Below are 27,547 nucleotides of genomic sequence, written 5' to 3' on the forward strand. Positions count from 1 at the left end.
GATGACAGAAATAAAGTAAAAAAAATATTCCAAAAAAAAAATGGCCGTCAATGGGTTAAAAATGTCTAACCGACTATGTCTCTGAGCAGTCCAAAGACCCTCGAAAACTCATAAAAAAAGATGAGGCAACATTCATCATTTCCTGATGGACTTACCGTAAAGGTATGTGACTGCGTTATTAGTTTCCATTTCTCTGAACCTGATACTTTTTTTTTTGTTATAAGCGGCAACATAAATATTCCAGCTTTCAGTTTTGAGTTTGCTTTAGGTGGAGAACATTCACCATCTATTCACCGTCTCTGCCACACCTTTGCTCTTTGTGCTTTAATTTTTCTTTTTTCTGTCATGATGAACTTTGCTTTGAGTTATTTGGATACAAACTTAAGAGAAGAAAGAAGTATATGGGCTTAAATATAAATATTAATTCCTTCCTGATAAAATGAAGAAATTAAGGTAAGCCTGAATAAGGATTCTTATTTCATTATTACAATGTAATGGACAGATTTATCTAAATAATGAATACCCAGACTCATCAACATGAATTTATTATCATTTCTGCCATGGAGTTGTGTTATGTTGGGGCCTGGTAATAAACTTTGCTGCCTGCCTGCCTTTCTGCTATGCTGAATTGTTGTGCGTCACAATAGAAAATGGATGGGAAGATAATAAAGTAGAAAGTGGGGTGGCACAGTACTTGGTGTTCATATGTCATAAAGCTTAAGAGGTCACATTAAAGTAGATTAGTATTGTACATGAATTTATAAAGGACATATTTAATAAATGAGCTCTGCAGTTGTGAAAACTTTAAAATTATTATTTTCTGAATTGTGTACTTTTAGGATAGAATGCAAAATGAGACAGAGGAGTAGCAACATTGGGAGAGAAATCTAAGAAAGTACAGGGAAGTAAGTTGAAGTGGTATGGACATTTATGATGAGGAGAGTCAAGGAATATGTGGGCAAAAAGTGTGACGGGAATGGAAGTATAGGGGGACAGAAAGTGAGGGAGGCAAAAGTGGAGGTGAATGGATAAAGAAAAAGAAGATCAGAAAGTAAAGGGTCTGCCTGGGGAGAAGGTGAAGTGCTGATTTGTTTGGAGAACATCGGCTACACATGCAAGTAGGAAAAGATGAAGAGGAAATTGAAGAAGACGTTCAGTGTGTTTCTTTAGTGATGGCTTCACAGTACGAATTATGGCCATGTAAAGTATTTAAAATATGTATGTACACTGTTTGAACAAGCCAGGGGAAGCTAAAGGACTAGGTCGTTCATTTTATAGAGTAATGCTCAGGTACAAAATGTGGCCGTTTGGTTAAAAATCTTCAGATTGGATAAAGTGATCTAAAAATAAAGTGAATTAAAAGTATAACTTCTACGTTGAAAGAAATGCCTGCTTTTTCATCTGTGCACAAATGCCCATATGTATAATATTGTTTTATTTTCACGCCTTGTGCAAAATGAAGTAATGGCGAGACAATTTTTAAATATGCAGGGGAACTCTATTTAACAGAGGTCTTACATCCACGGCATCCATGCTCTATATTTACTCTAAACTAAAGCAAAACTAAGCACACTTGCTGTCCCTTTTTCCAGTGCTTTCCTAATGGCATAGGTGCCTAAAAAATGCCTGATAACAATAATACTGTAATGACCCGGCAGCCAGTGCTGGCGGCATGATGCATTGTGGGTAATTTATGTAAGAGTTACTGTTGTGTTAAATTAGCAAGGCAATCGAATTATTGTTCCTGTTGAAATTGTTGTATGTGTTTGTGTTCAACTGGTGGGATGGGTTTGGGTTATTGCCGTCCGGGGTTATTAAATTGTAAATAGTTACCATCAATGAGAAAGGTGGCTTCGTTAATGACCTTGGCAATGGCTATGCAATGAGATTGAGCTTTGTTCTCTGACTATCTGCTTAATAAAGAGATACAACAGGACAGCGCTGTTTATTGCTAAGATTTCATCTAAGCAATGATTGCTGAGACACTCGGAGTCGTGCGGTGTATGGGACACGAGTGCTCGCTGGCTTATTGAGCTAGGTACAGCTGCATGCATGGCGCTGGCATTCCGCTGGCTGACCAGCTAGGGGGAAGTGCACGGCTGAGCACGGCTCTGAAAACTTTAAGACTCAACCACGGGTCGCTACAATACATTTCAATGACATACTGTATCTTAAAACAAAAGTTCACATATTTGAATTCATATTTGGTGGCACATAAATATTACAAATCTCTCTATTATATAAAAAAAAATCCTGGGATGAGACGAGACTTTTTCAGAGAGATATTTTCAAGTCCCACGAGATGAGACTTTGTGCCAAGAGATTTAACCGCACCCACAGTCCACACACCTCTCATTCGTGTGAATGCTATTGTCAGACACAGTTCCTCTGCTCTCAGCTCTTATACATTTTTATGTTTTCCTCATTTTAATACAAGACATACAATCTATTTGTTTCCTTTGATGTAGTCCTTTTATGGACAATAATTTTATACGTTCTAGATGAAACGTCAAAGACTAAGCGAAGATGAAAGGGCAGCATGTCATAAAAGAGGCCCAAAATCGTTGGAGAGAAAAGAATTCAAAAAAGAACAATAATAATCAAAGTGCTAATTCAGAAAATAAGGAAAGTTATGATCAGCCCGGACCAAGTGGAATTGAAAACCTAGCGGGTCCAAGCAGGGCGGAAATGAAAGACAAAGAGTAGAAGACAAAGTAGAGCATCGTAAAGAGTTTCAAAAACATTGGCGCAATACACATGCAGAGCAGGTTTTCCATCCATCCAGTATCCAACCCGCTATATCCCAACTACAGGGTCACTGGGGTCTGCTGGAGCAAATCCCAGCCAACACAGGGCACAAGGCAGGAAACGATTCCTGGGCAGGGTGCCAGCCCACCGCAGGGCGTGCACACACACACACACACCCAGCACACACACGGGACAATTTATGATCGCCAATGCACCTAACTTGCATGTCACCAGGAGGAAACTCACGCAGACACGGGGAGAACATGTAAACTCCACGCAGGGTGGACCCGGGAAGCGAACCCCGGTCTCCTAACTGCAAGGCAGCAGCGCTACCACTGCGCGACCATGCCGCCCAGAGCAGGTTTTACATTATGAAAGTACTAAAAATCGAAAGTCTCAAAAAACTGATAGTAAAGATCGTATTAGCACTAACAAATGGAAATTATTATTCAGTGAAATAATGGAAACAGCAAGAAGAGCTCGAATATATGGACATAGGTGATATATCAGAGGTATGTAGATATTGTTTGGCTTTAAAGTTTAAGATGGAGACTTTTAGACTGTCTAATTCATGTTGCCATCAGGTAAAAGTAGCATTTATTCCCAATGAAGAGGCCTATCTGCGAGAAATGAAAGATTTGTGATTTGGTTAAAGTGAAATCCACAAACACTACAGGCAAAATATCCAAATCTACAATAACTTGTTCGCGTTCGCATAATTCAATGCTCAAAACGTAGATGTACATTATTCAGGACCATACGCTATGAGAATCAGTGGTCACGCAACAATTAAAGCTACTACAAGTTTAATTTCAAAGAAACCACAATTTGATCAGGTTTATATTTATGATCACAGAGAAGCACTGCAACATAGAATTGAAAGAGTTAAACGATCAGACGTATTAGAAATTCTACAGCCAATAATGGATACAGATCCATATGTCCAAAAGTATCGCACTTTAAATGTAATTTATCTGAAAAACACGGACAAAGAAGTTTTCTTGGATTTCTATATGAATCAGAAAGATCACGCTCTCATTTATAATAAACCAACATGTGACGAATCGTCAACGATAATAGTTTTGAAAGACGGAGATATCAAAGACAGAGTTGATATATAACTTTCCTTTTACGGGAAATGACAAGCGCGTTATGCCCGCACGGGGGTTAGCGAGCGTAGCGAGCAGGGGATAGAGCTCCCTAGTATCTTTAAAATTAAAACTGTTGAAAAAGTGTTAAATATAATTATGAAATTGCATTTGATCCTAAATAGTAATTTATTGGGTAGTACAGCGGTAGCACCTCTGCCTTGCAGTCAATACATTTGTGTCCCTGTGTGGAGTTTGCATGTTCTTCCCATGTCTTTGAGGGTTTCCTCCCACACTCCAAAGACTTGCAGGTTAGGTGGACTGGCGACACTAAACTGGCCCAAGTGGGGTTGTGTGTAAGTGTGTGTATGCGTCTCTCCCTGCGATATACTGGCACCCTGTCCAGGGGATTGTTCCTGCTTTGTGTCCTATGCTTGCTGATTTAGACTCCAGCGCCCCTGACCCTGCTCAGGATAAAATGGCATATTAATATATTTCATCTATTTAAGTCTCACAACTCCCTGCTTGCCTTTATAGTAGCCTGCAGTCTTAAAAATAATGGTTACTTCTTTGTGTTTAAATAGTCCTTTAGAAAGAACCATTTCAGTCTGGGCAGGGTCCTTTGCATGTGAAACTGGTTCAATAGGTTTTGAAATGGGTGTACAAAACAGAAATCTTTAATGTATGGTAGGCTGCCTATAGCAGAGCACTAACAGCTTAAGAAAACCTGTGTGATTGTAGCAGGAGTCCATTTAAAGTCAGGAATCAACTGGCGTTTCACAGATCTGCTATCATCAATTCGTGGCTATAAACCTGGATAAAAAAATAAAAAACTGCTTAGACATGGAAAGAATATACAAATTCTACACAAACAGGGAACAGGCCACAGTTCAGAACCCAATTTCCTGTAGGTTTAATTATGCCAACAGTGAAAAAACAATGACAATGTAGTGGGGCTACATTGAATTAGTGTTGTCAATGTTTGTGCTAAGTGCGTTTTGTTTCCATCATCCCGTTTGCTGTTTATCATGTGTGCGTCAGTGAATGTTGCCCCCTGTAAATACAGAGGGAACGGATGAACGAGGGAGAATGCAGCCCCAAAATGGAAAACACCAGTTCACAATTAATCAAGTGCAAACAGTTCATCACTATATAACCAATCAGGAGGGAACAGAGAGGGAGAAGGAAAAAGACGGAGATCGCAATTCACTTACAACGAACCACCAGCACCTGCTATTTTTCCACATCGCGCTTTGGGATCCTGTTTGTTTTTCATTCTGCCGGACTTACATCGATTCAATCATCGCCGGAGACCCCGAGGTTGAACTACATTGTCCACCACACACCGAGGATTCACGGTGAGGTTGCTCCATTTTTGTTTCCAGGAAATTCAAACCCATCACCTATCTGTTGAACAATCATCCGTAATCAGAACAGTTTTATACTTGGACTCAAATTCATGAACATTGGCATTTCCGTATCCATTTATCGTTATTTCTGTTTTGGTTTGTTATATGTTACTGGGGCAAGCGAGGGTTTTGTTATTGTATATATGGTGTTAGTTTGGTGGGGAATATACTTACAAATTTCACATATATATATATACTAGCAAAATACCCGCGCTTCGCAGCGGAGAAGTAGTGTGTTAAAGAAGCAATGAAAAAGAAAAGGAAACATTTTGAAAATAACGTAACATGATTGTCAATGTAATTGTTTTGTCACTGTTGTGAGTGATGAGTGTTGCTGTCATATATATATATATATATATATATATATATATATATATATATATATATAAACTGCTCAAAAAATTAAAGGAACACTTTGAAAACACATCAGATCTCAATGGGAAAAAGAAATCCTCCTGGATATCTATACTGATATAGACTGGGTAATGTGTTAGGAATGAAAGGATGCCACATTGTTTGATGGAAATGAAAATGATCAACCTACAGAGCCCTGAATTCAAAGACGCCCCAAAAATCAGAGTGAAAAAATTATGTGGCAGGCTAGTCCATTTTGCCAAAATTTTATTGCAGCAACTCAAAATTGTACGCAGCACTTTGTATGGCCCCTGTGTTCTTGTATACATGCCTGACAACATCGGTGCATGCTTCTAATGAGATGACAGATGGTGTTGTGGGGATCTCCTCCCAGATCTGGACCAGGGCATCACTGAGCTCCTGGACAGTCTGAGGTGCAACCTGGTGGCATTGGATGGACCAAAACATAATGTCCCAGAGGTGTTCTATTGGATTTAGATCAGGAAAGTGTGGTGGCCAGTCAATGGTATCAATTCCTTCATCCTCCAGGAACTGCCTGCATACTCTCACCACATGAGGCCAGGAATTGTCGTGCACCAGGAGCCACTGTACCAGCATAGGGTCTGACAATGGGTCCAAGGATTTCATCCTGATACCTAATGGCAGCCAAGGTGCCTTTGTCAAGCCTGTAGCGGTCTGTGTGACCCTCCATGGATATGCCTCCCCAGACAATCATTAACCCACCACCAAACTGCTCATGCTGAATGATGTTACAGGCAGCATAATGTTCTCCATGGCTTCTCCAGACCCTTTCACTTCTGTCACGTGCTCAGGGTGAACCTGCTCTCATCTGTAAAAGCACAGGGCACCAGTGGTGCATCTGCCAATTCTGGTATTCTATGGCGAATGCCAATCGAGCTGCATGCTGCTGGGCAGTGAGCTCAGGGCCCATTAGAGGACATGGGGCCCTTGGGTCACCCTCATGAAGTCTTTCTGGTTGTTTGGTCAGAAACATTCACACCAGTGGCCTGCTGGAGGTCATTTTGTAGGGCTCTGGCAGTGCTCATCCTGTTCCTCCTTGCCCAAAGGAGCAGATACTGGTCCTGCTGATGGGTTATGGACCTTCTATGGCCCTCTCCAGCTCTCCTAGAGTAACTGCTTGTCTCCTAGAATCTCCTCCATGCCCTTGAGACTGTGCAGGGAGACACAGCAAACCTTCTGGCAATGACACGTATTGATGTGCCATCCTGGAGAAGTTGGACTACCTGTGCAACCTCTGTAGGGTCCAGGTATCGCCTCATGCTACCAGTAGTGACACTGATTGTAGCCAAATGCAAAACTAGTGAAGAAACAGTCAGAAAAGATGAGGAGGGAAAAATGTCAGTGGCCTCCACCTGTTAAACCATTCCTGTTTTGGGGTCATCTCATTGTTGCCCCTCTAGTGCATCTGTTGTTAATTTCATTAACACCACAGCAGCTGAAACTGATTAACAACCCCTCTGCTACTTAACTGACCAGATTAATATCCCATAAGTTTCATTGACTTTATGCTATACTCTGATTAAAAGTGTTCCTTTAATTCTTTTGAGCAGTATATATATATATATATATATATATATATATATATATATATATATATATATATATACACACACACATATATACATACATATATATACACACAAAAACATATATATATATACATACACACACACATATATAAACATATATATACATATACATACATATCTACATATATACACACACAGCTATTTCAGATCAGTGCAATACGCTGTTTGTTAAAACGGATGACACCGCTCTTACGTGCAAGTCTGCGTGGATATTATGAACTATATTATTTGTTCAAGTTCTATTTAAATTTTAAATAGAAGGAATTTTTATTTAGTCGACAGAAATATCTTTGGTAGGAATGGTAAAACAGACAGGAATATTATTCCTGAATAAATCAACTCAAACCTTAAACAACTTATAATATTTTGCTCTCCATAAAAATATATCCTGTCTAAATTATACAAGTTAGAAATAAAGTAAACATTAAAAGAACAAACATTCAAATTTCTTTACTCTTATGTAATTTTATATATAAAAATAAACTTAGATTTTAAATATCCCAAAAGATTTTGCTCTCCATAAAAATATATCCTGTCAAAATTATACAAATTCAAATATGAACATGCTGCATAACAAAACCTGGAAATATAAATAAAATGTGTTCCTTTCAGCAATAACAAATCAAATCATTCAGTTGTCTTTGCTCATATGTCATTTTAGAGCTGGACGCCTGGCATCTTTTTTTGGCCACAGGTTCGTTTCTGTTTGGTGTGAGGTTCTGTGTTGTGGAGATTCTCAGGATGGATTGCAGGTGCTCATCAGTGAGGCGACTCCTGTGTGCTGTTTTGTTAGTCTTTATCACTGAGAAGAGCTTCTCACACAGATATGTGCTACCAAACATGCACAAGGTTCGAGCCGCATGTAGACGGACTTTTTGTTCTTCAAAGTCACCAAAGCGCCGTGCAAACTCAGTGCGCTCAGTTTATCAGCAAAGTGCGATTTGGGAACACCGTAGTGACGACTTGGTTTAACATTACTTGGCAACAGGGAAAGTGGGGCAAGGTGCACTGGTGCATTTGTGTCTCCCATAAAAGCAGCTTCACTTGAAATCACTTTGTGATTGTGCACGGGTAAAAACGTCCGCTGAAGTGTCAGATTCTTATTTAATTCTTCTGCTTTCTGTATCTTCTGCATTGCATTCGGTCTTTCAGGTTACCCTGATGTTTTGTTTTATAGTGCCGTCTTAGATTAAATTCTGTAATTACAGCCACATTAGCTCCACAAATGAGACACACGGGTTCAGTAAACATATACTCAGCCTCCCATCGGTTTTTAAAGGCTCTATTTTCAGAATCAACTTTTCTCTTCAGCATCGTGTGAGCTAGCTTCGCAATAACTTGCAGCATCATAAGGTAGACTTGATTAACGTGGTAAGTGTTCGGCAAGGCAGCTGAAGCGCTGCATTATGGGATCTGTAGTTTATTGTGTTACCAGCGCTTCATATACCCGGGCTTTAATAACAATAATACAGTATATAAAATGATCTCGCGCGGATATAATTACACCGGGCGGATGTGGCCCGCGCCCTTGAGTTTGACACATATGGACTAAATAGAACTTGAAAAGATATATTTTTTCAAATGTGATCGCGCAATTCAGATAGAGTTGACGCGCACTACAGCCTGCATGCCTCAATAAGTCATCCTCCCTCGCTCTTACTTTTTACCGCTCATCTAATGAATACACTGAGTATGGCTTTACCAAAACAATCATTGATGGCGAATAAAGTATCCATTATTCGAGTATGTAGATCGGGTTATATATATACATATATATATACCCGCGTATCGCAGCGGAGAAGTAGTGTGTTAAAAAAGCTAGAAAAAGAAAAGGGAACATTTTAAAAATAACGTAACATGACTGTCAATATACAGTATTTGTTTTGTGAGTGTTACTGAGTGTTGCTGTCATCAAGGATTTGATTATCATTATTTCTTTCAATCAGGTTCGTATTTGTAGGATGTGTTGTGTTCAAGTTACATTCCGTGTTTGTCAATCGCTGTAAAGATGACAGGTTTCATTCATCGATTCGTTTCTTACTGCATCAATAAACAGCTCGTCTTCTTCTTTATCTGAGACCTGACACACTGCATGCACGGGTTTTTTACACTGTCTTCCTTTAGCGGGACATTGACTTTTTCCACGTGTGCTTTGTTTCCCAGTAGCTGGATTTATGAATATGCTTATCAGACGCTTCATATTTTTGCTGCCTTTTCAATTGTGTAATTCGGTTTTGTTCAGCTCTTTGGAACTGTTGCTTTTATCTGTGCACTGCGTCAGTTCACGTGAGCTATTCGGTGTACTTGCATCGAAGGTTCCCAGCTGTGCTGGTGCCATCTCGTGCTATGTCCATGGCTGTATTTAATGTTACCTTAGTCCTGGCACTTAAAACTTTCTCTCGCAGTTTCGCTGAGTTTGTGTCAAACACCACCCTGACCATCTCATCTTCCTCTCCATAAGCACAGTCCTTCACCCGTGAATATTTAGTGGAGTTTGCTATTGGATTGCCGCTGACGGACGGCCTTATATGGGCAGGCACTAAATTACAAACGCCAGCGCAGCCTGTCTATGAACTTAATTTAAAGTGTAGGTTTACATCGTGCTTTGTTTCAGTAGCAGAACTCATGAATATGGTTGTATATGTCACTCGCTTCGCTTCTTATTGTTTCGCTGCCTTCTCAATTATATAATGCATGTTTTCTTGAGCGCTTTTTTGAGGTCTTCCTGGTTTTCTATGTACTGCGTGATTACGTGGGAGGCGTGATGATGTCACACGAAACTCCGCCCCACGGCGTTGAAGCTCATCTCCATTACAGTAAATGGAGAAAAACTGCTTCCAGTTATGACCATTACGCGTAGAATTTCGATATAAAACCTGCCCAACTTTTGTAAGGAAGCTGTAAGGAATGAACCTGCCAAATTTCAGCCTTCTACCTACACGGGAAGTTGGAGAATTAGTGATGAGTCAGTGAGTGAGTCAGTGAGTGACTGAGTGAGGGCTTTGCCTTTTATTAGTATAGATATATAATTTTGTTACTTCATTTAATATAATTAATCATTTTAATTTTGCATTCTTGTGTAAACGGTCGATTGAGGGGAAAATTTCATTTGTTAGAGGTATGGCTTAATATAAGATTCATCTCAGTAATTTACCAGGCCACAGGTCTTGGAGGTGTAGCTGCCAGCTGGGTAAGGGGTCGGCCGTTACAACCTTCATGTGAATTCTGCACCAGGAATAGCATACTTAACACTTGTGAAACATAGCGGCCCGGACACACACAGGCGGACACCATTTGATCCATCACCACACGTTTATTACCAGTATTTACAAAGTGCACCACCACCAAACCCCCAGTTCCCCAAAGTCAATAACCAGTCTCTTCACACACAAAACACTCGGGCCTCTCTTCGCCTCCTCTGCCACGACTTTGTCCTCCTCCTCACCCGACTCCAGCTCAGCTCAGTGTCTGGACTGGCCCACAGTCCTTTTATAGCCCCTGACCCGGAGGTGTTCCTGCCCAATCAATCCACAGTTCCTTATTCCTTCCGGGTCAGGGTAAACAGTCCTTTTCTTCAACCCGGGAGCACGTCGTTTCTTCCTGCCACGTGACCGTGACGCACTCCCGGGTCATAGGGTACATAAGAGCCTTCGAGCCGCCCTACAGCGACGCCTGGTGGCCCCCAAGGTATCCAGCAGGGCTGTGTATAAACACTACATAGTCCATGATGCCCTGCTGGAACTCGGGGCATGATCATGCTGTCGGGAGAGCTCCTCCTGGTGGCCTGGGGGTGAGGGCCGGAGTAAAATGCTGGCAATCCACCACACGCTGTACCAAGAGGAAACCCTAATGGATCCATTGCAAAAGTGAAAATAGTAGCCATGCTAAGATTGTAAAAAGACAAATTATTTTTTTGCTTTTCAGGACATTTCTCACTGTACTGGTTGGGATCTCCACCCTTTTCCTCCCTGCTAAAATTGGTAGGTTTTGTTACATACAATAAAGGAAGAGTTTATATCGTGACATTTTCTCAACACATCTAATTGATTCTACTGTTATGTCTCACTATAGTTTCTTTTGAAGTGAAGTGTGTGCCCCAACAGATGGCTGTCATCTCCGAAAATGTGACACTTGATTGCAAAATTCTTGGTCTGAGCGCAGAATACATCACCTATGCATCCTGGTATAAAGACAGGGTGCTTGGAGAGTATGACAGAGACAATATACAAGAGGAAACTCTGTCCCACTCCTCGAGATTTCAGTTTAAGAAGGATCTCATCAGACAAGGGATCATCTCACTGAATATCAAAAATGTAGAGCAAGGTGACCAGGGGATCTACAAGTGCAAAGTCAGCTCCGTTTCAATCACCCGGGAGGCTACAGTAAAGATTACAGTGCAGCGTAAGTCTCTGCCTTATAAGAAAATTAGTGCAGTACTGGGTGGGAGGTTGAAAAGAGTTGACGAGAGGTGTAAACAAGTCAACTTCATGTTCACAATACTCTGTGTTCATCTGTGTGCCTGTTCTTTTTAGTTTTGCATTTACCCTTGTTATTTTGCCCTGGAATCTTATTTGCTCCCAACCATGTTATGTTCTGTAATGTCCATGTTATGTGTCTCTCTTGGGTACAGCTGTCCCTATGCCTTTGATCACACCTTCTACACTCAAAATGATTCTCTCCCTCTTCTTAGCAAACTCATATAGGGAAATGACTGATTGACAGGTAGTTGTATACTTAAGTGGCGCTCAGCACATAGCCACAAATATCGCAATATCTCTTTAACTCTTACAGGGCCGATGTAGACTTTTGTCAAAAGGAAGGGGTTGCCAGTGGTAATCAACTGTAAACGGTCACCAAACCCACTGTTGTTATTTTACTTGGACTCCCTTTTCTGGAAGGAGAGTTTAGTTTCATTGGTTTGACTGAGATTCCCTGTGCTTATGTGAGGAGCAAAGAGCGACAAAAATGGCATCCACATTTGGCGAGAGATCGAAGAGAATGCATAAGGCAAAATACTCCATGGACGACGTTTTGCGTATTATTGCTGAGTTGAATTCTAAATTGTCAGACTCTGTGTTTGATACAAGTGGTCAAAAACAAATGTGAGGTGCCAGCATCGGGTGATCGTTGGTGCCAAACAGGTTCATGTAGCTGATGTGGTGGGAGGACAACCACTTACAACGTTAAGATGTACAAACCCAATTGCGATGCACTGTGACTGCGACCGCTGACGCCATCCCCGTCACGCACATTCTTGGTGAACTGGTGGCCACAGCATGCAGCAACAGACATTTCAGTGTCAACTTCTGTGTGAAACCTTTGCTTTGTGTGCTTTTCAGAAAACCTGTGTTTGTTTTGGGGGAAAAAATATTCAGCCCTCAAAGAGTTAATAAAGGTCTTCCTCTTCTTCCACTCCTCAATGTGAGATGGTGGACTTCTTTTTAAGTTAGATCCAAGAATGCTTCTGGTGTCACTGCATTGCATATCTAGATCACGTCTGGGTCACGTGCACATGGATTGTATACAATACAATTTATTTTTGTATAGCCCAAAATCGTGCCACAATGGACTTTAACAGGCCCTGCCTCTCTAAGAAGACAAGGAAAAACTTCCAAAAAAACCCTTGTAGGGAAAAAATGGAAGAAACCTTGGGAGAGGCAGTTCAGAGAGAGACCCCTTTCCAGGTAGGTTGGGCGTGCAGTGGGTGTCAAAAAGACAATACAATACAAAGAATAGATCCTCGATACAGTATAAAAATAAAAATTTTACAAGTACAGAGCAGAATTTAACAGTAGATGATATCACATAATATGTTTTATAGTCCTGGTGACCTCAGCCATCAAGAGCCTCCCCCATTTGGTCATTCCATAAATGAAACCGCGCTAGCCCTGCCAATCCGATGAAAGGTCCACTCTATCCAACGATTCCTGCAATCCTCCATTAGGGATGACTTCACCTTAGGCAGACAAAACAACTTGGCAGGTGGAACGTGGCACCAAGTGCCACATTTGAGTACCGAGAAGAGAAACAGAATAGGTGAGGGTTAGTAACAAATTATAAATTACAATTTGTTATAAATTATACAATGTCACATTTATTATAAGGTACCGGTAACGGCAGACTGCATGATAATCTGCAGTGAATACACTTAATTTATAGTTTTCAGACTCTTTCTCTGTACGTTTAGCATTCGTTTGCTCTGAGGTTGATGCGCTTGCTGCTTCATGAGCTGCTCGTTTTCTCCACTACAGTGGCCCGCTTCTTCTCTTCTTCCGTCGACATCCTTTTGCGTTAAAACTGCCAGCGTCTGTGTTGCAATTACTTAGTTTTTCTTAATTTTTCACTTAAGCTGGCACTTAAGTCTTCAATCTGTCTCAAGAATGATTTAAGATATGAAGAGGTAGGGGAAGTGACGGCGAAGGTGGTAGGGATGAGATCGGCGGCCGTATGCATGCCCTACGATAAAATCAAATTTAAAGAGTAATAAAAATCATCACCCCGAAAGTGGACAGTAGAGTTTACATAGTATATGTGTACCAAATTTCTGGTCAATCAAGCAGTTTGCGAGCTACAGGTGATTTAAAATCCTGGACAGACAAACAAAAAGCCACGGTAGAGTATTATATAAGAAGATAACTTTACCATAAAGCTAAACTACTACTTTTTTGCATTTTTTTATGTACAATTTTACTAATTTTTAGAATGTTCTTCTATATATATATATCTATCTATATATATACAATACAATACAATACAGTTTATTTTTGTATAGCCCAAAATCACACAAGAACTGCCACAATGGGCTTTAACAGGCCCTGCCTTTTGACAGCCCCCCAGCTTTGACTCTCTGAGAAGACAAGGAAAAACTCCCAATAAAAACCTTGTGGGAAAAATGGAAGAAACCTCGGGAAAGGCAGTTCAAAGAGAGACCCCTTTCCAGGTAGGTTGGGCGTGCAGTGGGTGTCAAAAGTAGGGGGTCAATACAATACAATATACACAACAGAACAATTCCTTAAGACAGCATAATAATAAAAATTTTTTTAGAAGTACGGTATCACAGTAGATGATATGACATAATTAGGTTTGGATATTTTTAGAGTCCTGGAGACCTCATCCATCTAGCTGCCTCCCCATTTGGCCATGCCACGGCTGAAACGTTGCTCAGATGAAAGGACCCCTCTTTCCCATGATTCCTGTGATCCTCCATCAGGGATGACTTTACCATAGGCAGGCAAACAACTTGGCAAGTGGGCCGTGGCACCAATGGCGACATTTGGGTACCGAGAAAAGAAACAGAATAGGTGAGGGTTAGTTTTCAAATATAATTATCATGTTACTTATGTTATAGTGCTAAAGACTAACAACAGAGATTCAGTCTGTCAGTTAATCAGCAGCTCTAGTCAGGATATGCTAAACTGAAGTAGTGAGTCTTCAGCCGAGATTTAAAGGCTGAGACTGAAGGGGCATCTCTTATGGAAGCAGGAAGACCATTCCACAGTTTAGGGGCCCTGTAACTAAAAGCTCGACCTCCCACTGTTATTTTATTAATCCTTGGAATCCTAAGCAGACCGGCATCTTGAGATCTTAATGTGCTCAGGTTTGTAAGTCATGATAAGTTCAGACAAGTAAGCCGGACCTTGGCCATTTAATGCTTTATATGTTAAAAGGAGGATTTTGAAATCTGCCCTGAACTTAACTGGGAGCCAGTGTAAAGATTTAAGAACTGGGGTTATGTGTTCATATTTTCTTGTTCTTGTAATAATTCTTGCAGCGGCATTTTGGATTAACTGGAGGCTGTATAGAGAACAGTTTGAACAGCCAGTGAACACCGCATTGCAGTAGTCAATCCTACTAGAGATAAATGCATGAATTAATTTCTCACAATCTTGTTTATTTAGAAAGCGCCTTAATTTCCTAACATTTTTAAGATGGAAAAAACATGTTTTGGACGACTTTGTAATATGCGCTTTAAATGACATGCTAGAGTCAAAGATAACACCTAGATTGCGGGCTGATTCAGTAAAATTAATTGGGATTCCAACTGAGTTAAATGACGACAAAATATTGCTGTGATCAGCGTCATTCCCTCCAACAATTAACATCTCTGTTTTATTTGTATTTAAAGACAAGTAGTTCTCATTCATCCATTCCTTTAATTCACTAACACAACTAATTAAAGACAACATCGGACTATATTGACTATATAAAAAAGTCAATGTGTGTATGCATGTACGTATGTTCCTGCATCACGTCACGTCCTGCATCACGTCCGAACGGCTGGAGCAATTTTCATGAAACTTGGTACACATTTCTCATTGGTTGACTTAAAATACTGTAGGGTGAAATCAACCCTAACCCAACCCTGCATGCCTTCAAGCAAATATCCCCTACCCTAGGCGAACCCCTTCTGGATAGGGTGAGGGGTAATCTTATGGTCTTGTATGCACGTTATCATCCAGTTGACACTCTGAACGACCACCAGAGGGCAAACTGGAGGTGACTGCCAGCATTCTTTATGTTTGAGCAGCACCACACGCCTGTTGCTTTTGAAATTAAATAGAGTTGGCCGGTTCCAAGCGTCAACTATATGATAACATACCTACAAGACCGCAAGACAAGCACATTAGTGAGTCTTCAGTCAGTCAGTCAGTCAGTTGTTATCCAACCTGCTATATCCTAACACAGGATCACGTGGGTCTTAACCAACACAGGGCGCAAGGCAGGGTGCCAGCCCAATGCATGTGAGTCTTAATTGTTTGTTAATTTATTTTTATTTTAAAAGTTGTGTGTTTTTTTTTAATTATATTTTTCTCAAACAATTAAAAAAAAACAACACTTTATTTCCCTCCCAGGCAATGCTGGGTATTTCAGCTAGTTAAATATACTGGTGACAAAGTGGTGTCTTTTGGAAAGAGGACAGAAAAATAATATATGTGAGAAAGGCGTGAGCGGCACCTTGATTTAAAAGTGAACATAAGTTGGGGAGGTGATTATGGAATATGGAAGTGCAACTCATGCCAGAGACAGAGAGTAAGCTCAAATGATGCTGAGATGCTTCTCTACCAGCTGAACTGCTTTCCCTTCCAACTCCTCTCCTTTCCTCTGTTATTAGATTTATGCATTGCACTTCAGTAGCACTGGGTGGCACAATGGTAGCACAGTTTCATCACAACAAGGAGATCAGTGGTCAAGCCCTGGGTGCTCAGGTGTCGTCTCACACTCCAAAGACATGAAGGTTAGGTGGATGCTAAGTTGGCCCCTCACACGTGGGTGTTCACCCTTTGATGGGCTGATGCTCTGTCTAGAGACTGATCCTTCCTTGCACCCGATGCTTACTGGGATAGGCTTCTGTCACTCTGTTCTAGATAAATGGGTTTAGAAAACAGAAGGATGCATATTAGCCCATTCTCCTTTTCTGTGATATAATGTTCAATGGCATGGAGCAACCCCTTATATTTCCTTTTACTTGGCATTGTTTTCTGGTTCATAGGCTTCCCAATACATTTTGGAGACAACTAAGTCATCCCTTACTAACCCTTTTTTTTGTATCCTAAGATCTGATACAAAAACCAAATGGGTCCTCAAAAAGGATCCCTGCATGGCTAACTGCTCTTGTCATCAGATAGCAGGACTCCAGCAGCCAGACTCTAAGGTTCCTTGTTGACATCTAGTGGTTTAATGGACTAACCTGGCAGGTAGATGCCATTGTAAGGTGATACCAAATGGATCTAAAATTACTGGGTTTTTATCGCTAACTTTAAAGCTCTTTGCTTGAAGGTGAATCGCTGTCCTGGAGTAACAAGTTTAATGTCATTTCAGGAACAACAGAAACTCTAAAATATCAGATCAACCTAGATTATGGACCTCCAGCACGCTGACCTTACATAGCAGGATAGCGAATTGCTAGCAGATGTTCACATAGGCCAGATTTTGGGGAATGCCATTCTTTAACACAATATATGCCAACATTGGGTGAACCCTTTAGAAACTAAAGCTAATTATCTGAAACTTCCCTGATCACTCTTGGGAGCCTTGGGGGCTTTTTAAAACCTCAGAATTAATTGCCAGCAAAAAAATGGCAATATTCTTTTGATTTTTTGAAATTATTATTATTTTGGATATACTTTGTTAATTACTTTGCATTACTGGAGAAATTTCCTGGTTAAGGGTCTTGCTCAAGGGTCCAACTTAGTAGGAGCCCTTATGGCAGTAATGGGATTTGAACCGACAACCTTTCAGATAACAGCACAGATCCTTTTGAATTTAACTTTATCTGCACATCTCCATTTTCACGTGTTAACTGCTTTTTATTTTTTTTATGTCTAGAAACTGCCACATATAGTATAATCGTATTATTGGGATATGTGCTTCTAATTTTCCTTGGAATATGTTTGCTGATCTATTGTAATAGCAGTAAGTATCTGAAGAATACCTACAACTTCATATTTTTCATAATAATTTTTTTTGCATGATTTTATTTATGGGATATCATCTTTATAGTTTTTAAAAGCAATATGAAATGTTCTGTACAAGTGGTTCTCATGTACAGTACATGACAAGTTAGGTGAGGTATGGAGGAATATTTTGAATAAATAAAAATAAACATAAGCAAATAAACAATTATAGTGTGATAAACAAAGATAAAATGATATGTTAACATAAATGAGCAAATCCATCTTGGAATGTTTCAGTTTTTTATTTCTTTATGCGTTTATTTAAATATTTCTTCATTTATTTTAATGAAACCGCTAAATGCAACACTAAATACACAAATGACTGTCATTCTAACCCACCAATCTTGAGAGGGTGGGCTCTCGTGAGTATTGTGTTCTAATTGGTGAATCATCAGTGACACACAGGATCAAAGTTGTGACTGTGCGAGTCTGTGGTGGATATGAGTGCAAGAAAAAGGCGAGTGAAGTGGCTACTTTAATTTAAGCAGCACTGAATTCATCATACGTATCATGATTGTGAATTTCCCCTTGGGATTAATAAAGTATCTATCTATCTATCTATCTATTTATATTTTAGTGTTTGTGGTTCTCTTGATGTCCATTCTAGACTAGGTTTATAGACTCAAGGAATCCAATTCTGGCATTTGTTTTTCATTTCTAAATGATCCCAGAAAGCTGTATATTATTATCATAATGCTGCAATGCCATTTTGTTGTTCTTGTGAGTTCTGTCGAGATTGGATAAAAAGTGCAAATTTGCTAGAGGTCTTTATTTAGGTGTGTTTCTAGTTCAAGACTTTTTTTTTTGTCCTTTTCACTTTCTCATATACGACGTATATGGAAAGTATTGTAATCGCCCAAAGATTCGAGGTCGAGATTTTGATGAATCTCGACGTTTTAGACCTCCCTGATTTTCTCGTATATGAAATATAGGGAAAGTATTGGAATCGTTCATATGTTTCATTTCAAGATTTTGATTGAATCTTGACATTTTAGATCTGCCTGAATCTAAAAATACAATTTCTGGAATTTTGTCTGTGTGTCTGTGTGTGTGTGTGTATGTAAACACGATAACCTTAAGTCAACCAAATATTGCATTCAAGTATTAGGTACAAAATGTAGACTTCTATCAACTTTTGAGCTATTTCTGATAGCCAGAAGTTGTACTTTACCTTTTATTCATGGAGCTGCACAGTCTGATTTATTCAACTTTACTTTTATAATAATTGTTGAATATATTATTCATTTGATTTGATTGGTTGTTGATGGTTCTTTACTGTAATTTACATAATAAAAAATATAATCCTTGTCTTGCGGTTTACTCCTCAAATATCCATCCCCATATCTGAGTATATGAGAAAGTTGAGGGCGACCACTCCTGATTGCTGACTTAAGATTTTTGGTTAACCCTTTGATTTAAAAAAAAATGATAGTCTGTCACTCAATCCTAGCATGGCTTTGTTAACTTCTTCTCTCTTGGTTCTGACTATAAAAATCCTTTCTGTCTCTTTAAGGCAGAAAATCAAGAGTCTGCATCTAAAGTACTGTGTCTAAATGTAGCACTGGATGGCCAAAGATTCAGGTCCCTACTTCTGATGATTCACCAAACAAAGAATACCACTTGTTAGAGTCCACTCTCTCGGTTTTGACGGGTGAAAATGACATTTTTCATTTCAAGGTGTATTTCATGTAACATGCTGTTGCACTGAATACACGGGAAGAAACCGTCATAGGAGGATTTTAATTAAGATTCAGGAGATAAAGCAGGAAACGTAACCTAAGATTGAACCCAATAAGCAAGAAATGTGTTTAAAACAGAGCCCAAAACATGGAGAAGAAATCGGAGTCTAACAGGACATAGTGAGAAGGTCAGGAGCCAGGAAGTCGAGCATTATTTATAAATCAAGACGAGAGACAAAAATCGAACTCAGGAAACCAAACAAATCAAAACCAAGTGATCACATAAATGTAAAAACTTACACCCTGAGTTCTTTGAAATAATCTAAATAAATACTTACACGATTCAGAAATTGGTGCTGCCAACTTTATCCCATCGTGTCAATAACGTTACTCAGCGCGTAGCCTAGCAAAAGACTGGCAGGTAGTCATTATTAAAGCTGCTGTTCCCAGTTGAAAATGTGGATAAGGAAAAGATGTGGCAGAGAGTAACTTAGGAGAGAAGCATGTGCACAAAGTAAGAAACACCCCAGGGCAGGGGGCCAGTCCACCATAATTCAGGTCTAGTTGTAGACAGTGGTTTTTATAATGAATGACAAATTTGGACTTTCAGATATTTTACACAAACAAAATGTTATTCATATAATCGTTCATGGTAGTTTATAAAATATTGACTTGGGATTGGAACCACAAATTTGGACTTTGTTGTTTGCTTGTTGTTTTAATCTTTGCAACTCACTGAGATGGTTGCTGAGAAGAACTGTGTTGGTATTGTATCAAATGTTTATACAAAGATTTTCTAATTTAATGAATATAGGTTAAAAATAGAGAAACATGGGTCATTGGTGATACTTTGTGTTATTGGCTAATCATTATAAGTCCACTGCTTTGAGATGTATCGACCTGCTGTGCCACAGCACCATACATCACCGAAGGTCTGTGCTAGCAGTTTCTGGCTGGAAGTAACTTCACCGCATATCTAGGCCAGCAGTCTGGTAGTAAATGTTTATAGCTCATCACAAATCAAATTGGTTGACATGCTAACCACACCAAACCCTAACCTTAACAAAGCTAACCCTGAACATTAACTAACCCCTAACCTTAACCATTTATCCTACACACTAACCATACTAACCCCTTACCTTAACTTCTGTCCTATGACTGCTGGTGTAGAGATGCTGGCATTGACCTGTGGTGAAGTATGGTGCTCTGGCTCTGCAGTTGGATATTGTTGACTGCTTTGTCACCACTGGGAAAGACAAACAGCACTGTGATTAACACTTTCACAGAAAAAATACATACATATATATTAGTCCTTTATATAAAAACTGGTCATTAGCAATAGCAAGTGGGCCTCCTATAGAGTATAGTTATTTTATTTGCAAAGAACTGTGACAAACTGTAAACACAAATTTTACAAATTACTACTTATACAGATGTGAAAAAAAGTATTTTGAAAGAGATTAGCATGAATCGAGCCAGGAACATCTGTCCATTAATTAATTGTTGAATTAAATGAGGTCTGCCCTCAGTACGGTATGCTGGTGCAGGAAATGCCGGTGAGATAAAGTCCAAAATTCAGCAGTCATGATCAGATGTCTGCCGCTAGAAATTCCACAGTTGCACAACTTTACTATTATAAACTCTCCCTTCCTGATGGTATAGAAGTAATGAATCATTCCAACCTCTGGCTGAACTCAGAAAGGTCTTTAATTCCTGTTGCTGTTGTCTTTTAACAAAGTAAAATACAAAGTACACTAAGTCACTAAGTTACGAATAAGTACACACAACTCAGCATATTGCATCCATTATCCAACCCTCTATATACTAACTACAGACTCACAGGGGTCTGCTGGAGCCAATCCCAGCCAGCACAGGGCACAAGGCAGGAAACAAACCCTGGGTAGGGCGCCAGCCCACCGCAGGGCACACACACACACACACACACCAAGCACGCGTTAGGGACAATTTAGAATCGCCAATGCATCTAACCTGCATGTCTTTAGACTGCGGGAAGAAACCAACGCAGACACAGGGAGGACCCGGGAAGCAAACCCAGGTCTCCTAACTGCGAGGTAACATTTGAACCTAATAAACCATATTATCTAGAATAAACTTACTTTTGCTCAAGGAATAAAAGGAGTCGCCTCACTCCATTCTGGGAGCCATAGTCAGGAGGAGGAAGACGAAGCTTGAGTGTCGAGGAGTGGAGGCAGGAAGTTGAAGATGAAGAAGGGATTGTATATGCAGTACTTTATTGTACTTGTGCTGTGCTGTGCTGAGGGGAGCAAAGAAAAAGTCCTCCACCACTGAAATAAATGTGTGTTGCTTTGGACTTGTGCCTCTGTGACTGTCTGTGTCTGCGTTTAGGGAGCTGTGCACGCCTGGCATTCCACAACACTTTCATTTTGAAAGATCTGTTATATATCACTTATATGTAATCTAATGTACGCTCTCTTTCAAAACAGGTAGACCCAATGAGAAAGACAATGATAACACAACAGAAAAGGTGAGTTATATTTGAAAAAAATCCACAATTTATTCTATGACAACTCATGCTTAGAGTACAGTCACAGAAGACAGCAGCACACTTTGGTGTTTAAACTACTTTGTGTTTAATGTCACACTGAATTAGTTGTACCTCTTATTTTAAACGTATATTTAAGTGCAAAATATGTACTTCCAATTCACAATATCGTTTATAGAAGAAAAGCTACTTAACAAATACAAGAAGATATGTTTAAGTCGGTACATAGCTCACAAAATGATTTGAGGTATTTACAGTATACTTCCAATTTGGTTATTTTAAGATATAAAAAAAGCAAGACAAACAATCTGAACAAAAATAACAAAATGGAAATAATAATAAAAAAAATGTTTTGTGCACCCTCCTACCTGAACACCAGAGATACATTTTAATGCACATTGACACAACAGCAAAAAATTCTTCCACCCCCTAAATGTCTTTAAAAAAAATTGAAAATAAATATGATATTATCTGTAGGGTCTTACAAGTCTAGAAACAAACAACCAGATCCATTAGACACGAATCATTAGACACTATCTGCCAATTCCTACATCCTTTATTTACTTTCTCCCAGGTAGTAGGGTTTTTACAGGTGATTTATTGATTTACTAATTTGCACTGCTGATATCTCTGAATAAGTAAAATTATAAAACAAATTTAGGCAGCAATGGGAAATAACCAGGCTTGGGTAGATTCCCACCTGGAAAGTACCAGCAATTTTACTACTGTGGTTCCTAGGGTGAAAAGGACACTGTAAATGAAGTTGCATCAAACAAAGATATGTTATTATACTGGGGGGAGAACACTATAGAGACACAATAAAAAATAAAAACAGCAAGTCAAAAATAAATAAATAAATAAACAAACAACAATAAACAGAAGAGCAAAATGCAACATATGTGTAAAGGTAAGGCAATTATGAAATGTAGAAACAAAGCAAAAAGAAACATAATTTACTGAATGTAATATCCTGGATTTTATGGGAGCATATACTCCAAACTCTAGTAATATGTCACACTGTCACCTGGACATCATTGTGCCCACTAGGTAGATGAGGCTTAGCCACTAAGGTATAGCCATGTCTATTAGTGCTGTTTTACCCAGAACTTTACTATGCGCAGACTATCTATTAAATCAACACAGGTTGCAAGGCAGGAAACAAACCCTGGGCAGGGCGCACACCCACACACCAAGCACACACTAGGGACAATTTAGGATCGCCAATGCACCTAACCTGCATGTCTTTGGAAGGAAACCAGAGCACCCTGAAGAAACCCATGCAGATATGGGGAGAACATGCAAACTCCACACAGGGAGGACCCAGCGAACCTGGGTCTCCTACCTGTGAGGCAGCAGTGCTACCCACTGCACCACCGTGCTGCCCAACCCTAAAACTCCATCCATCCATCCAGTTTCCAACCCGCTGAATCAAAACACAGGGTCACAGGGGTCTGCTGGAGCCAACACAGGGCACAAGGCAGGAACTAATCCCAGGCAGGGTGCCAACCCACCGCAGGACACACACAAACACACCCACAACACCAAGCACACACTAGGCCCAATTTAGAATCGCCAATCCACCTAACCTGCATGGTCTTTGGACTGTGGGAGGAAACCCATGCAGACACGGGGAGAACATTTTAGGGGTTTTAAGCATTTTGTAGTGGAACAAAAAGGAATTCTGTTCTGTTAAAGGCTTATTCGCCCTTCAGTGTTTACCTGTGTTCTGTTCCACAGCTACATAATGCATGTAGTCCTTCACACACCATTAAAATTTTATTTTGTGCTTCTTGTTTATATCCAGTGGAGGACCACACTGTGTGTTTTTTTAAAAACAGAATTTTCACCAATTTCCAGTGAGAGTTGGACTCTGCCAGGGCTGCCCTTTGTCACCGATTCTGTTCATAACTTTTATGGACAGAATTTCTAGGCGCAGCCACGGTGTTGAGGGGGTCCGGTTTGGTGGACTCAGGATTGGGTCACTGCTTTTTGCAGATGTTGTCCTGTTTGCTTCATCAGGCCGTGATCTTCAGCTATCTCTGGATCGGTTCGCAGCTGAGTGTGAAGCGTCTGGGATGGGAATCAGCACCTCCAAATCCGAGACCATGGTCCAAGTGGAGGAGTTCAAGTATCTCTGGGTCTTGTTCACGAGTGAGGGAAGAATGGAGCGTGAGATCGACAGGCGGATTGGTGCGGCATCCGCAGTGATGCGGGCTCTGCATCGGTCTGTCGTGGTGAAAAAGGAGCTGAGCTGTAAGGCAAATCTCTCAATTTACCAGTTGATCTACGTTCTTACCCTCATCTATGGTCATGAGCTGTGGGTACTGATGGAAAGAACGAGATCGCGAATACAAGCGGCTGAAATGAGTTTCCTCCGCAGGGTGTCTGGGCTTTCCCTTAAAGATAGGGTGAGAAGCTCAGTCATCCGGAAGGAACTCAGAGTAGAGCCGCTGCTCCTCCGCATCGAGAGGAGTCAGATAAGGTGGCTCGGGCATCTGATCAAGATGCCTCCTGGACGCCTCCCTGGTGAGGTGTCATGGGCACGTCCAACCGGGAGAAGGCCCCGGGGAAAACCCAGGACACGCTGAAGGGACTATGTCTCCCGGCTGGCCTGGGAACGCCTTGGGATTCTTCCGGAAGAGCTAGAAGAAGTGGCCGGGGAGAGGGAAGTCTGGGCCTCTTTGCTTAAGATGCTGCCCCCGCAACCCAACCTCAGATAAGCGGAAGAAGATGGATGGATGGATGGAGAATTTCCACACAGAAACATACCAAAATTCACCATTGTGCATATTATTGTGTTTTTCTCCACTGAAAAACTCATTTTGTAGAAGAATCCCCAACAACATACTCCTCCTTTTACCTACCATCCACCTTTTCCTGTTGTTTTCTTTATTCCTGCAAATGAGTTTGAGTATATGCTCACTCTATGGGTCTTGGAGCAACAAGAATCTTTTCTGTTTCTTATGCATCTTTAGAATTGATGTGTGAGGACCTCTCTAACTTTAACATTAACATACCTAACTAACAATGTCTGGCCCTCTTTCTGCCAAAATGCAGGGTTACACAAACCTTTAAAATGACACAGAAATTGATCAATCAATAGAGAACTCAATTTACGGAAAGCAGCTCTGTCCTACTACTCCCAACTCCGGCTCGCTTGCTGGGTCTGCAGCAGTCCTTTATATAATCCTGGTCCCAGAAGTGCTTCTCCTCTTTCCATTCACGTGACTCGCCATCACTTCTGGGTCAGATGGAGATCTTGTTTTTCTTCATCCTGGAAGTACTTCAGGGCTTCTGTCCCCATGACTGGATAGTACGTCCAGGCTATGGAAAAGATACAAGTCCCCAGGTCCCCGTACAGCGTCTCCTGGTGGCACCCATGGTATTCAGCAGGGCTGAAAAGCCGAACTCCAAATCCCATGGTGCACTGCGGGAATCCGGGGCACCGCTATGCTGTAGGAAACTCGCCATCTGGTGTCTTGGGGGAGGCAGTGTCCCACAGTAGGCGCCTCTCCCTAACCCCCAAACCCCCCCCAACCATCCTTCTCTGGGTGTCTCTGGATAAGCTGCCAGCTGTCCGCCACAATAGATAGACATGAAAAATACTATATAAGAGAGAGACAGATAAACAGATATATAGAGATAGATATGATAGGCACTATATGATATCTACTGTATCTATCTATCTGATGAAATCAGACATATTACACTGGGAAAATAAGACTTATGTTATTCTGTGTTTTCACATATGCCTGAGAATAAATTACAATTATTCATAGATTTGATAAACCAAAGTTAGATTGCAGGTCATCTTACACTAGAATGGAAGTAAGCAGTGTGTAGGTAGGTAGATAATAAAAGCTGAAAACTCATCACCACCACGAGTGCATTCACAACCGCAAGGGATTGTGGGTTTTCCTAAGCCTTTATAGCGCTGAGGACAGCTTCCTACAGTGATGAGCAGATAGCCCCGCCTCTTGGGGAGCCACCCACTAAATACATGGAACAGAACATAACATTCTTTGGCACATGAAAGATTTATTGATTTATAATGATTTACACTCCAATGCAAAAACTTCAGGTTTAGCTTCTAAGAAAAGAACATCAATCCATCCATTATCCAACCCGCTATATCCTAACACAGGGTCACGGGGGTCTGCTGGAGCCAATCTCAGCCAGCACAGGGTGCAAGGCAGGAAACAAACCCCAGACAGGGCACCAGCCTACTGCATGGCGCACACTTACATACCAAGCACACACGGGACAATTTAGGAACGCCAATGCACCTAACCTGCATTTCTTTGGACTGTGGGTGGAAACCCACGCAGACACGGGGAGAACATGCAAACTCCAAGCAGGGAGGACCCAGGAAGCGAACCCGGGTCTCCTTACTGCGAGGCAACATTTGAACCTAATAAACCATATTATCTAGAATAAACTTACTTTTGCTCTTGGAATAAAAGGAGTCGCCTCACTCCATTCTGGGAGCCATAGTCGGGAGGAGGAAGACGAAGCTTGAATTGCTGTGATGAAAGCCATTCTAATAAATAACACTGAATTGTATGAAATAATATTGCACAATAAAAATATGAAGCTAATATGTTTTGTTTTATTTGTCATAGAATGGTGCTCCTCAAAATATACTTAAAGGTAAAAGAAAATGATGCTCATTAATAATTTACTGAATTTCTACACCACTGCACTGCGGTGCCTGATTTTTCTAATGGTTGTCTTTTTGTTAACAGCAGGAGGCTTGGAAAAGGTATGTTCTTCATGTCCATTTCAACATCTACTAACACGTTTGCTTTAAATGTCACTGTGCCCTGCCTTGAGTATTTCTGATTTGTGCCACATATACTTTCATTATATCTAGCTTAATGGATTTTCTAATGAAGAGCATTTCTCATTTGCACCAATTAGGTACCATCTATCTTTGTAGAAAACAAGAAGTTCTTTCAACTTACAGGCAGCTTTCCACAAGTCTGTGAAATTCTCGGTATGTTTTTTTTTTTTTTTGAACATTTCTAATTGCCAATTTTATATTTCTGGAACAATACAATCAATAGGCTGCCCAATGTGCAAGTATAGTGAAGCCTCACATGGTTATGACATATCTCTTCAGAATAATACAATTTCTTTCTTTCTTTCTTTCTTTCTTTCTTTCTTTCTTTCTTTCTTTCTTTCTTTCTTTCTTTCTTTCTTTCTTTCTTTCAGCTGATACTCAAAGATATCCTTTTGTGCCTGAAGAACAAATTGAGGTCTACGAGGACGAAGTACTTGGCAGAGGTGGCAGCGGGACAGTGTACTATGGATCTTACTTGGGAACCCCGGCTGCAGTAAAAAAAATCGCCAGTAAAGATTTTTCAGTTTTAGTAAAGCGTGAAATAGCCATCTGCATGTGAGTCTGAATATAATTTAATACTTTGTTTAAAGCATTTTATGCTCTTCATAAACAGTGTATACAGCAATCCTTCTTTTCACTGTATTAACTTGAATTAAATACAATTGAATGGTCACTGTTAGTGTGAGAAACAATAAGCTTTGCATGCAGAGAGGATGTAATTTTTTGTAATTACAAAAGCCATCTAGGTATCTGGTTTACTGTATGTAGATCATCCTGGGCATTTATCTCTCTCTGTCTTGCATAACCATCCATTAAT

At 40.3% G+C, this 27,547-nt stretch overlaps 1 protein-coding gene across 2 annotated transcripts in view; it reads left to right on the plus strand.

Annotated features, from left to right (window-relative positions):
• Positions 1-283: 283 nt before the first annotated feature.
• The window catches only part of LOC120536724 (serine/threonine-protein kinase Nek6-like), a 37,770-nt gene continuing 10,506 nt past the window's right edge, over positions 284-27,547 (plus strand). Inside the window, exons 1-9 of one of the 2 annotated variants that reach the window (XM_039765186.1) lie at positions 284-453; positions 11,155-11,210; positions 11,302-11,631; positions 17,557-17,643; positions 21,829-21,869; positions 26,510-26,537; positions 26,633-26,649; positions 26,808-26,883; positions 27,102-27,285. In XM_039765186.1, coding sequence (XP_039621120.1) covers positions 440-453; positions 11,155-11,210; positions 11,302-11,631; positions 17,557-17,643; positions 21,829-21,869; positions 26,510-26,537; positions 26,633-26,649; positions 26,808-26,883; positions 27,102-27,285 — 833 coding nt within the window. In that variant the 5' untranslated portion in view covers positions 284-439. The remainder of the gene's footprint in view (positions 454-11,154; positions 11,211-11,301; positions 11,632-17,556; positions 17,644-21,828; positions 21,870-26,509; positions 26,538-26,632; positions 26,650-26,807; positions 26,884-27,101; positions 27,286-27,547) is intronic. The other variant, XM_039765187.1, reaches the window with a different exon arrangement.

The sequence above is a fragment of the Polypterus senegalus genome, chromosome 10 (genome assembly GCF_016835505.1).
Source record: "Polypterus senegalus isolate Bchr_013 chromosome 10, ASM1683550v1, whole genome shotgun sequence".
NCBI classification, from domain to species: Eukaryota; Metazoa; Chordata; class Cladistia; order Polypteriformes; family Polypteridae; genus Polypterus; species Polypterus senegalus.